This window comes from Clarias gariepinus, chromosome 25, assembly GCF_024256425.1.
Source record: "Clarias gariepinus isolate MV-2021 ecotype Netherlands chromosome 25, CGAR_prim_01v2, whole genome shotgun sequence".
Classification (NCBI taxonomy): Eukaryota; Metazoa; Chordata; class Actinopteri; order Siluriformes; family Clariidae; genus Clarias; species Clarias gariepinus.
Genome location: NC_071124.1, coordinates 18,919,780 through 18,933,215, shown reverse-complemented (window position 1 = coordinate 18,933,215; position 13,436 = coordinate 18,919,780). Strand labels below are relative to the sequence as shown.

The 13,436-nt window shown below is 40.7% G+C and overlaps 3 protein-coding genes across 3 annotated transcripts; 1 reads left to right on the top strand and 2 right to left on the bottom strand.

The window, feature by feature from the left end:
• Positions 1-312: 312 nt before the first annotated feature.
• LOC128513462 (ankyrin repeat domain-containing protein 34B) lies at positions 313-2,270 on the top strand. Its single transcript, XM_053487210.1, has 2 exons — positions 313-1,585; positions 2,164-2,270. Exons 1-2 carry the CDS (start codon positions 313-315, stop codon positions 2,268-2,270), a joined length of 1,380 nt encoding a protein of 459 aa, XP_053343185.1.
• On the bottom strand, positions 1,969-6,042 carry si:dkeyp-68b7.7 (zinc finger protein with KRAB and SCAN domains 5). The gene is made up of 2 exons (XM_053486231.1): positions 5,630-6,042; positions 1,969-3,823 (listed from the first exon to the last, which is right to left on the bottom strand). The coding sequence occupies exons 1-2, from the start codon at positions 5,877-5,879 to the stop codon at positions 2,889-2,891; spliced, it is 1,185 nt and encodes a 394-aa protein (XP_053342206.1). The 5' UTR covers positions 5,880-6,042; the 3' UTR covers positions 1,969-2,888.
• Positions 6,043-9,828: 3,786 nt separating this feature from the next.
• On the bottom strand, positions 9,829-13,410 carry si:dkeyp-68b7.5 (zinc finger protein 189). The gene is made up of 5 exons (XM_053486789.1): positions 12,925-13,410; positions 12,108-12,172; positions 11,958-12,030; positions 11,518-11,580; positions 9,829-10,709 (listed from the first exon to the last, which is right to left on the bottom strand). Exons 1-5 carry the CDS (start codon positions 13,196-13,198, stop codon positions 10,162-10,164), a joined length of 1,023 nt encoding a protein of 340 aa, XP_053342764.1. The 5' UTR covers positions 13,199-13,410; the 3' UTR covers positions 9,829-10,161.
• Positions 13,411-13,436: the final 26 nt, after the last annotated feature.

The following is a 13,436-nucleotide window of genomic DNA, read 5'->3' as shown; positions in this document are numbered from 1 at the left end:
ATTTCAGAGACAACAAGGTTTGGCTAAATAGGCTGGCCTCCTTCCACAGACTAGATTTTATTTTTAGTTATTTTATAAAATAAAATTAAATAAATAAATAACCAAATAACCAAATAAACCAAATAAACGTCCAAAAAGCGTTGAGAGGTTACTCAGCTTTAAAAAAAAAAAAAAAAGGAGAAAAGGAGATGGTTGTGTAGAGGTAAAAGATCTTAATCCATCCTTATTAAAGAGTGTATCTATAAAGTAAATGATGTCGTTCTATAAAGTTAAATGATGTCATTGATGATCCCGTCTCAGATCTTTGGCACTATGGCTGAGCGGCAGGACTACCTGGAGGATGGAAGCCCTCTTATTAAGGCAGCCGAGTTGGGCAAAATGCGTCTGGTTCGACTTCTGGTTGAAGGAGGCGCCCAAGTCAACGAGCGCAACCAACGAGGTGAGACGCCTCTTTTAGCCGTTTGCCGAGCACTGAGAGCCGACCAGTCTGGAAACACTACCTACCTCAGGCTTATCCGTTTCCTTCTCCAGCATCATGCCGATCCCAATGCGCAGGACAAGTCTGGATGCACACCCCTTATGTATGCATGTATGGAGCGTGCCGGAGCTGAAGTGGTTACAGCCCTGATTTCTGCTGGTGCTGACCCTAGCATCGAGGACTACGCTGGAGGTTCTGCGTTGGTCTACGGCATCAACGCCCGTGACCAGGAAACAATCCGTGTGTTGCTTGATGCTTGCAGGGCTAAGGGGCGTGATATCATTATCATCTCCACAGATCTAAGTACAGGAGATGCCACTGTAAGCGGGCACTATCTGGACGTGCCTCCATCGCCTGACACCTCGCCTGTCGCCTGCATGTCACCCTCTGACATCGAGCTCAAGACAGGCTCACCAAACTCAGAGGCTGAAGGCGAGGGTATCTTTAATTTCAGAGCTTCAGGAAAGAGGGGGAGCCGAGCAGCCTCACCTCTGCTTCTAGACCCGGAGGCATCAGAGCGCCAGAGGCTAAGTTCTGAACCCTGGCTAGCCATCCACAACTTGGCACACCTCACTCGCACCTATGAAGAAAAGATAACGAAGGGAAATTTGCAGGAAGAAGAGGATAAAGAGGTGAAGTATAGCAGCTGCGACTCGCTAGCTCGGCAAGATCTAAGAAGTTCTGCCAACCTCAAACCTGGTCGAAGGTTTTGCAGGAACCATGTGGAGAACTTTGCTCCACTGATGCAAGCACATCTACAAAATCGGCGTAACACTTTACCTGCTCTCCCTGGACAGAATTTACTTCACCTTCCCACCTTGTCACTTAATCTCTCTTGCTCAGACACACACCTACATAACAAGTCCAGCACTGTAACACTACCACCGGTTGCTACCAGTCGAAACCTTCATCATTCCCCTAGCAACACTAGCTCCTGCTCTCTGGCACCTCCAGCTTCTCAGTGCAGATTTAATACCATGAGAAAATGGAAACCACAGGAGCAGTTAAGTTTCAAGCCCCAGCCACGTAACACTACCTTCCTGCCTCCTCTCTTGGTCAGTTCGACTGCAGAGGCAAGCGCTGCTCCGAAAGCTGAAGAGACTCATGGTCACAGATAGAAGTTGTTATGTGATGTGAGTCTCTACGTCAACACCCTGTTCAACCGTAGCAGATAAACGGGAAGGTTGTATTGATGAAATGCAAAGTGTAGAGTAAACTGATAAACAGACAGGCGTTATATTATAAGATATAATGTAAAGGAACATCTCATATACTGTATGTTGTATAGGATGTGTTTAAAGATAAACAGTTGCTTATCTTTCTGGTAAAATGTGTGTGGGATAAGTTTGTATACCCTTATATACATCACAAATGTCTAAATCCCCACATTCTGAATGTGATCTAAAATATTCTCTAATATCTTACAATCATTTAAATTTTTTTGCTCTTTGGTTGTGTGCAATTCCAAGCGTAAGTAAATCACAGTAAGATTTTGACTCTTTAAATATCATTTATTTTCATGAAATGCCATTAAAATGATGTGAAATAGACCACTGATAAACATGTTGAGCTGCACTGCATTATAGTTCAATTTCCTGTCATTCTATCATTCTCTGTACAAACATATATAAATCATTTATGGCTGGAAAACAATTTCCGTCTCATTATCCATGTGGTTCATTAAGTTTTATATATAACAAGTGGACAAGAAACAGTGGCAGTAAAATTGGAGAGAGAGAGAGAGGGAGATGATGGCAGGATTATTTATGTTGTTTGCAATTATATAAATTGATAACAGTGGTGGAAATTACAGCCCACCAGTACTATTGATGACTTGAACAACAAGTAGACATATGGATAAGGTCAAGTCTAACCTTCTGTACTGTGGTAGGTAATGGTAGGGAGGTTAGGAATAAAAAGCTCCAATAAATAACAAGCATGCCTTCCCAGTCTCTGGTAGCAAAAAGATTCAGAACCTTGCTTTACACAATACCAAAAATATTCAGCACATCAATAATGTTCTTTGTAGAAAGCATTATATGATTTGGGACACAGCCTTGCATTCATTTAAAATTACATTTCCATTATTTCATGAGGGGTGCAGAGTACAAAATGTTATTTTCCAAGTAGGTCAAGTTTAGCATCATTTTATCAAGGGATTGAAAATAAAAACTAAACAAATCTATTTTAACCAGAGAACAAAATACACAAAGATCAAGCTCAAAACCCAAAGGAAAAAAGCCTAAAACCTGGTCTTGAGCATAGAGTAAAAACTTTACTGTACTCCAGCCACTGGAGGGTGCCAGATACAGGTGATTGTGTAACTGTTTACAGGACAGGATTAAGGATATGTTCTAAACACAATACTTATAATCATTAGAAAAACTGTCCAACGATCAGAAAAGCTTGTTTACCACCCTTGTGCGCTGTGTAAGCGTACATGCCTGAGGCAGTTATCCTGCCTTGAAAACATCTTCCCACAGAGTTGGCAGTGGTACGGCTTCTCGCCCGTGTGTATTCTCTTGTGTGTGATCAGTCTCATTCTTTGAGTAAAACTTTTACCGCATTCCTCACAACGAAAGGGCTTCGATCCAACGTGATTGGCCTGTGGTTGCTGCCGTACAGGAACCATGTCCGGCATCGAGAAAGCACCAGAGGATAAATGTGCGTGCGAGCGCGGCACTGCGCCAAATGAGTGTCTGTGCTTGGCGTTGTTCAGTGGCCTTATTGCTTTGACGTGACCCAGCCCGTTTCGAACCTGTCCATATTCAGTGTCTTTTGTAACATTGCCATCAAAGTGCATTTCTCTATCAATCCTGACATGATGTGCAGAAGTGAATGAATCAACATGTTTACTGGACATGCTATCAGGATGCAAGCTCAGAGGGTCCTTCATGACCTGAGCCAGACACTGTTCTGTAGAAATCTGTTCATACTGCTCTAACCCAATACATCCATCGGAAACGGAGAACTCATTCGCTGCGCCGTCTTCCAAAGACGGCCACAGGTGTGTGTCTCTCTGGTCGGGTTTGTGCCCAGAGCTGACGTTCGGATCGGCCATGCTATAATCTGCTCGTTGGAGACTCAGTTCCTGATCCACAAGCTCTTCCACCTGCTCGATTTTCATTTCAAATTCCAGGCTGCTGAACTCATCTTCATCACGCCGTGGGTCTTGTTGCTTTGCAGGTTCTTGGGGAGCTCTGGGCTCTTTTGTGTTGTGGTGCAAAGATGCTGATGTTTTGTCAGGAAGCTGTGGTTTCTCTTCTTTGAGCTCTTGCGCTGAACTCATTTTGAATGTTTCCACGGGGTTTGCAGGTAGTGATTCATTTCTGCATGGCATCAGATCTGTCAGAAGTAAAATAAATAAAGAATTTAAAATATATCTATTTAAAAGTTACTCTTGCTAAAACTCGCTAAGCAGGTCATTTTAGAGCTGTTTGTCTGTAGCAAAATCCACATGCTTCATTTAAAAAAATAATCCTGTCACTGGACCATTAGACATGGGGAAAGATTTTATTCAGTTTTTCTCATGATTTTTTTTCTTTGCATAGCAATTGAGGTTGCCATACTGACCTCAAAATCGATTTTATCGTTTTTTTTTAATTAATTTATTTATTTGTATATGTTTGCATTTAAGGTGTTAAAATGTTGCAGTTCCTCTATAATCCTACAGGTGGTGGACTCTAAACTATTCACACATTGGCAGGCAGCACAGCATCCTGTGTGACAGGCGTAAATCTTTTGGCAAGTTTATTTAGGACTGTAACAAGGTCTAAAAAAAATAATAATAATGAATCAAGATATTTACAAAATTGTGATGCTTATACAATCACAATACAAATTGAATTGCCATCTAGGTCATATCTAGATGACAATATCTAGGACATAATAAATGCAACAAGTTGGCAGAAACTTGTCAGCAAGTGCCATTCCTGAGTATATCTATAAACATTATTTACAACATGCTGCACTTATGAAATATTAATTTATTTTCTATAGCAGCAGCTAATATTGAGTAGGTCCACCTTTTGCCACCATTACAGTGATGCGCTGTGTGTTCTGACACCTTTCTATCCCAACCAGTATGAACCTTTTTATCAATTTGATCTACACTAGCGCTTCTATTTACATTTAGGCATTTGGCAGACGCTCTTATCCAGAGCGACTTATATTTTTATCTCATTACACATCTGAGCAGTTGAGGGTTAAGGGCCTTGCTCAAGGGCCCAACAGTGGCAACTTGGTGGTTGTGGGGTTTGAACCTGGGATCTTCCGAACCGTAGTCCGATGCCTTAACCACTGAGCTACCCCTGGCTATTCAATCAGACTACAAGGACCAGCCTTCGCTCTCCATGTGCATTAAGTGAGCCTTGGCCACCCATGACCCTGTCGCCAGTTTTCCTTCCTTGGATTTTTTTTTTTTTTATGATAGGTCCTGATCACTGCAAACCAGGAACATCTCACAAGACCTACAGATTTGGACTTGCTTTGACCAAGTCATTTAGCCATCACTATTTGCCCATTGTCAAAGTCACTTAAATTGTTATGCTTGCCTATTACTTAAGTTGTTATGCTTGCCTATTTTTTCTGCTTTCAACAAAATCAACTTCAGAAAAAAAAGGTTCACTTGCTGCCTCATATATCCCACCCACTTCGGGGGTTTCCATGGTCTGGCTTCAATAATGAGATATTGAAAATGCAGCTACTTTGAGAATGGGCGAATTTTGATGGCTAGAGGACTGAGTTAAAGCAACTCCAAAACTACAGGTCCTATAGGATGATTCTGATCTTGCAAAAAGTCATCCGAGGAAGAAAAACCGGTACACTGGCGACAGGGTCATGGGTGGCCAAGGCTCAGGGATGCAGGTGGGGAGTGAAGTCTGGCCCGTGCAATCTGATCCAATATATGAAGCTAATGGAGGTCTAATTGATGAAAAAGGTTGGATGAAATTTTAGAATAGAATCCAATAGAATTATAGTTATAGAGGATTATATTTACTATATAGTGACACATGTAAGGGACCTACTCAATATTATACAGGTGGTCATAATGTTATGGCGGATCAGAGAGTGTGGTTTAACATAAGCTGAATAAAGAATTGTTTGAATCAACCTGGCTCGTGATGGAACGTTACAGTAATAAGAACTGACCTGGAGTCAGCATTTCGACCTGGACACCGACTGAACACCGGGCTAACACGGCAGCCTGGACTTTGTTCAGCTCTTTCTCGGTGACCTGCAGCCGCTTCTTCAGCCCCTCAATCTCGTCCTCCTTCCGCTTCATTTCCCGGTGATACACCGCGCTGTCGTCCTGAATCAGCTGGCTAATCTCCGCCACCGCTGCTTTCGTTAACACGTCCAGTATGGCGTTTATCCGCGTCTGTAACACCGTAGCGGCCATTTCCGCTAGTGATAACACAAATTAACAACACAATATCGAACTCCTGTGGCGAAATGTCCATCCAGTACAATTTTTTTGTAATGGTATATTAACGGTACAACGCTAAACCGGGAGAAGGAAATGGTAGCTACGGCGCGAGAGAAAGGAAGAGCGCGAGGGAGAGGCGGAATGTCACAACAGCTGAGGTCATTTCCGGTACACAAAAAACCGTAGAAATAAAATAATAGCACGAAAACACCTATCAAAACACAAATATGTATTTTCTAACAAAGGAAAACAGACTATTTAAGGGTTTATCTATGAAACAACAACTAATAATTATTTTGAAAAAAACTTCCATACTGTGTACAGGAACCTGGAGCCTACCTCAGGAGACTTTAGACACAAAATTAGGGCACATCCTGGACAGGGTACCAATCATCAGGGCACACACTGCGGGCAATTTGGGACCACCATTTAACTTAATCTGCTTGTCTTTGGACTGTGGGAGGAAACCCACCAAGCACAGGAAGAACATGCAAACTTCACACATGCTGACCCAGGATGGGACTCGAACCCCTTGACCCTGGAGGTGCCAGGCCACCCTGTCGCCTTTATTATTACTCACTCATGCACTCATTCACTCACTCACATATCTATTCCACTTTATCCTGTTTCCAGGGCAGTGGGGGAAGCTTTGGGCACAAGGCGGAGTACACCCTGGATATGGTGCCAATCTTTCACAGGGCACACACAAACACACACATACATACACTCACATGCTCATTCACACACTACAGTGACGACAATTAGTCTAATCTGTTTTATGGAGGAAACCGGAGCACCCAGATGAAACCCAGCAGGCATTGGGAGTTAATAAGCATTTTTGCCTCAATACAACACAACAGTAGATTTTAATGGAGAAATTAAGATGTTATTTAAATTTGTAGTCTTTAGGGGATAAACAGAATTGGGCATTTTGGCACTATATATAAAACACACACACACACTACAGCTCAAAAGTTTGGGATAACTTGCAAATTTCTTCGCTTTGTTTAGCGATTTATTTCTACATTCTACAACAATACTGGAGATTTCACAACTATGAAACAGGAAATGGAATAAGTAATTATTTAACAACAACAACAGTCAATTTTTTTTATTTTAAAACACTTTCTGAAATCCTTTTTGCAAGAACAGTATCAAGACCCATCAAGCACCATGATGAAACTGGCTCTTATGGAGACTATCACCGGAAGGCAAGACCAAATCTTACCTTTGCTGCAGAAAAGAAGTTCATTTAGAGTTACCAGCCTTAAACATCACCAATTAACAGCACCTCAGATTACAGCTGTTATGAAGAATTGACAGATCATGAGTAGCAGATACATCCCAACAAGTCAAAGGAGATTATTGCAATATACTGTGTATGTATACAGTATATACATATATATATATATATATATATATATATATATATATATATAGAGAGAGAGAGAGAGAGAGAGAGAGAGAGGGTCAGCCAACATTTATATAAACTTTCTGGAAAAGAAAAAAAGTATATTACATTAATATCATAATATTATGGCAAACATGTTTGAAGCAGTGTTATGGCATGGACGTGTATGGTGTGTTTGGTGCCGCTGGATCTAGGTCATTGGGGTGTTTACTTACAATGTGACTCCTGATAGAATAGCAGGATGAATTTGTAAGTGTCTAAGTTTCTGGTTCGGTTAAATGCACCAAAACTGACAGAGCTTCACACTAGTGATGTACAAAGACAAATATGCGAAGATTGTGTTCTTGTCTGAATACTTCTGGGCTTGTGTGTATTTATAATCATATTGAACAATTATTATAAATATAATTTATACATGAAATCTTACATTTAACAAGAATATAGCAATCTATTGTTTCATCTTTTTTACAATAATAGGTAAATGCTACTAATAAAAATGTTTGAGTCACCCCATCCTTCACAGAAATCTATGTCCAATCAGTTTAAAACTTTCAATTAAAGCCAATTTTTATTTTCTTTTAGAGGTTACATTGCATCATTCATTTAACTGGGTCCAGAGCCTATCCTGGGAACAAGACACACATTCATTCACATATTTATTTACTAATCCACTTAACACTATATTTTGCTAGGAGTATATCCTGTAAGAAACAAGGACGTGTGGAGAACACATAAAACCTAGATCCAAACTGAGGTCAGGATCGATCCTGGGGGCCTGGGAAATTGCAACACTACCTGCTGTGCCACCTACTGTGGAAAATACTAAGCTGAGTTCAAACATGAAATCAGCTGTATTAGATAAAGTTATAAGACAGAAATAAAGAAAAATATGTGCGTTATGTGGATTTCGTGGAAAACATAGCTCATTCGTCTCCTATACAATTAGATTTCATTTATTCATTTAGCCTCACTTATTGTATTATCCTGGTTAAAGTCACAGTGTGTTTACAACTGTAATAAAATGTCATTTGTAAAGACTGACATTATTTGTACTTAAATTAGTCTGGCTTGTCCAGAGTTAAACTATAACTCTAGCCACCCATCAGGCCAATCAATAGCACATTCTTCAAAAATTTCCTGTACAACACTGGCTGGCAAAGAATAAATAATTAATTTTAGCAATAACTTAATTAATATGACTCAGCTACAGAGTTCTTTTTAACTCTGACCGATGTAGTAAGGCAAAAAGGGTCAAATTATTAGTCTGCATCAAGCAAAGGAAAAAATTAAGGAGTTGCTGAAATTGACTGGAACCGGGTCAAGTAACCTGTTTAATCACTTAAATACAAAAAGGTAAAAAGTAAACAGTGTAAATCTCAGTTAATATCAACTCAAAGTATGAGGTTTCCATAAGAAAATCACTGGTTTGTGTGGCTAATTGCATAAAAAGGCTTTATTTTGATAGGGAGGATAAAGATTGGACTTAAAATCAACAGAAAAAGGTCATGTGGTCTGATGAGTCCAGATAACCCTTATTTCAGAGTGCATGAGGGTATGAAGGGAAACGCATAAAGCGATGCACCCACCATGCAATGTGTCCACTATACACAAGCCTCTGGAGGGAGTGTTATGATCTCAGGTTTCTTCAGTTGGTCAGGTCTATGCTTAGCAATTCTATGTGCAATAAAATGAAGTCAGCTGACAAACTGAATGACCAAGTTATCACATTAACTCATTTCGTCTTTTCTAATGGCACAGGCATATACAAGACTTCATATAATTAAATAATGGTTATCAAAGAATGAGGAACTATTTTTACACATAAATTGTCCATGGCCTGTGTTCAGAGTCCTGTCCTGTCCTTAACCCCATTGAAAGTCTTTTTTATAGTGATTTGACTGTCAATCAATACAGACCAAACTTAAAACTCAAAATAAACACAGCCGTTTCAACATTCCAGGCTAAATTTACTACAGAAAAATGCCCCCTCAGCCCAAATGCTGTCAATCAGCAAAGACTAGAGCTGTGAGGCTAAAGTAAGTAAAGTACCCACTAGTTTAGCAGTTTAAACCGTATGATCTCAGATTATGAGGAAGTGTTATTCAGAAATGCATGATATGAGACATGTTTTTGTGATTTCTGACAAAGTTATCTGTAAGAATGGACAAGCGGAACAACAAACAATCGTAGTATCCATCTTGAAGCTGAACCACTTCCTTCTCTAAGCATTCTCTGAGAAAAGTGCAGGTGTACAAAACATAGAAAAAAGCAGCACCGTCTGTACATTTGCTTGTGCCCATTGATGAAAACCTCAATCCGTATCTTTTGACATAGTGTTGCTTTCTGAGCATGTACAGTAAAAGTGTTATTCTGCAGGTGTGTGTGTATGTGTGTGTGTAAGAGAGAAAGATGATTTTAAAAAATTCAGATTACACAATACTTAAAACTGTTAACTCATATGCTTCCTGTACTTGCAATCTTGGTTACAGTTAAAGAAACCATAGACATGCCTTGGCTTATCAAATCAATTTAATGTAAGTGAAAGATAAGGACATTCTCCATATTAGTGAAGGTCAAGACCAGGTTGAAATAAAATTTGATTCTTGCCTAAACTTTTATCAGCTGTTACAATATTACCACAACAATGTAAATCTTTGACCACCTTGGATAGCACGTAAAACTATCCGTTTTCAGATAAAATTCACATAGAAGTTAAGCTTATACACTATAAACATATTGTGCATGTTACGCTTTGTGCCATATTGTATAATCAGTTAATGGTAGACCCATGTGTGTGTGTATAAGAAAAAGACAGTCCCAATCTGCCAAATCTGGCTTTCAAAGTCACCAGTAGTTGCAGACCTCCTCCTCCGTGTGGCTGCGTTGGTGCAGCTTCAGTGAGTTTAAATGAGAGTACGACTTGCCGCACTCCTCGCAGCTGTAGGGCTTTTCTCCCGTGTGGCAGCGCTGATGCGAAATGAGGTGCGAGTTACAGTAAAAGCGCTTCCCGCACTGAAGGCATGTGTAGGGTCGCTCGCCCGTGTGGATGCGCTGATGGATCTTCAAATAGAAGCGTGTGGTGAAGGTTTTTCCACACTGAGCGCAGCGCGAGCTCTTCTCCCCCGTCCCCACCCCGTCTCCTCTCTGCTCCCCGACTGGATGACGTCCTGCAGCGTTAGAGTTACTCAAACGACTGAGTCTGTGCTGCCCGGCATCGCATTCTGTCATTTGTTGATATTGGTAGTGAACTGTGTTATCATCTCCTGGGTTTGGGGAAGTGTTTGTGCTGTGAACTGTATTAGTACTGTCTTGTTGTGATGCCTCAGGTCTCATGGTAATGTCTTCTAGATCAGGCGAGTCCCAAATAACACCGGGTTTGGCTTCGTTATGACCTGCAGAACAAAGGATGCTGCTGATCTTTTTTTCATATTACCCTAGCTAAACTGCTATTTAAGCAATATCACATGAGAGGACTTGGTGTTGTACTGGTTATCACCATGGCTGTGATGTAGTCAAAGGCACAAGGGTGCAGACCAAGTGCCAAAGTTATCACAGCCGTTATGAGTGTAATATTGTTTTTATACAACAGTTTCACAAATACATTTTTTATCAACAGATTATGATTCATTTGTTAATTTAACCGGCGACACATCCTTCCAGACGTGGCGAAACTAACTAAGCCGACTGGAGGAGCTGGCCACCGACAGTTAGTGTAATTAACAAGTTGATTTAAATTCTTATTGGTACGATATAGCCAAAAGGTGAGGACAATACATTATCTAGGGGATGGACAGTTTTGTAAATATGTCCTTTAAAGTTTTTCTTTTTATTTGCACTTATTCCGCTTTGGAAAATCAGCCCAGTTAACTTCCGGGTTCCAAGTTAAATGAAAAGCTGGTGCTCTAGGTTATTCAATCCCTTGTTCAGAACACCAAATGATTAAAGGTTACAGGGATTTGGGATTCAAATTTGTTTCAGAAGGAAGTTCGCCTTGCAGGGCAAATTAACACTTGGAAAACACGGGCGCAGAGTGATGCATGTAGTTAAACTGTTACAGTTTTACTGTTTGCTTTTTGTGCTTCAGTGTACAATTATTCATGCACTATGATTATATACATTCATTTATGCTAGTTATAAGAAGAGAAAGCATTAGAGAACATCATAAGGATGCCCAAAATACATTTCCTGTGGATGCCACACCTTCTTCTAATGTGTTAGATGCATGTCGCTCTTCCTCCCAGCAAACACGAGTCTCCTCTATCTCTATATGAGGAAAGAAACAGTAATGCTCTTTTAATATTGCATTGTGTTCATGTATACATTATTTTACTCTAGTTTATTACCATAGGTAAACACTGTAACATTACTGAATTATCCATTTTTAAGCAACGATATGATCAGAAACCAACACTGATGGGCTATCAAACATCATATAGGTCAGGGCTGGCAAACCCTGTCCTGATTGCTGCCCTACTCATTGCTGTTCAGTAAATCAGAAGCTGGAAGATATCATCTTAGATGAGTGGGCCAAAGTGAATTGATGTCTTTTAGCTTCTGCTCATATGAACAATGAATAAATAGTGCAGGGATAAGTGGAAAACATGGTGTAGGTAAATACAGAGAGGAGATCTTCAGTTTACCATCTGCGCTGTCCCATGGCTTCAACTCTGCCCTCTCCTCTTTAACTTGAAACGATTCTTGTCTATCCTCATTCTGTAACAGGAATTTTATTTTATTTTTTTAAAAAGAGCAGCATCAACAAGTAAAAGAAAAACAAAAACAAAAATTACCTTTGCACTGGAGGAATGCACTGAAGAAGTATCCAAGTGCATATCTGTGTGTGTTTCCGTATAGTCTGCAATTAGGATAGAAAAAAATATTCTATCACGTCTTTAGAATACCAGTGTTTAAGCATAGTATACTTTAGAGAGTGGGGGGATCTGTTTTTTATAATTATTATTTTTTAGCTTATATGTTTGCATATGTTTGAGGTGGTAATATGTTACAGTTCCTCTAGTCACACATGATCAAGACAGGCAGATGCCCTGAGATGGATTGGTACCCTGTCTAGGGTGTACCCTGCCTTGTGCCTTAAGTCTTCTGGGATAGGCTCCAGGTACTTCATGACCCTTCTATGTCTAAGCAGTATAGGAGATGAATGAATCAATAAATGCATGACATTGACATTGACAATGGCATTGACATCGCCAGACAACTGTCTAACTTATCCTGTATACAGGGTCTTAGCGGCCTGGAGCCTATAGGGCACAAGGTGGGGTACACCCTGGACAGGGTCCCAATCTATCTCAGGGCGCGCGCGCGCACACACACACACACACACACACTAGGGGCAATTTAGAAACATATATTAACCTAATCTGCAGGTTTATGGAGTGTAAGAGGAAACAGGAGGACCCAGAGGAAACCCACCAAGCACGGGGAGAACATGCAAACTCCACACACACACACACACACACACACACACACACATACCCCGAGGTGGGACTCGAACCCCCGACCCTGGAGGTGCGATCCTGATGATATACACCTGTGCACTCAAGATCCCTGATTGATCCCCAGCTCCAGAGTCATTATGGTCTATCTTACCTTGCAGTGCAGCCGTGATGGTAACTTGAACAGCCACTGACCGGCGGTTGGGAGCGGACTGACGAGCAGCTGCTGCCTGGCGCGCCGACCTCAGCTCACTCTCTGCGAACTGCAGTTTACACAGCAGCGCCTCGACATCCATCTGTCTCCGGGCTATCTCCGCGCGTAAAAGCGCCGAGTCGTTATCGATGATTTTGGTCATCTCTACCAGCGCACCCTTAGCGAACCTTTCTATTACAGACGCGAGCTGGGAATGGATGTCCACAGAAGACATTGTTCTCAGGGAACGAAGTCTATTTCGCGATGTTTTAAGACAAAATTATTGCAATATGTTAATTATAGATATATATTTTAGCCTTAGTGTTGGCGAGTTACTCAGGAAAAAATCTAATTCACTCTGAAACTATTAAAGTAAACCAGTTATCTTAAAAAAAAAAGACCACTCCGTTAACAAAATGTTTACATTAGTTTCCACCAAGGGTTCGCTTCCGCCTTCAGTGACGTCACTCCAC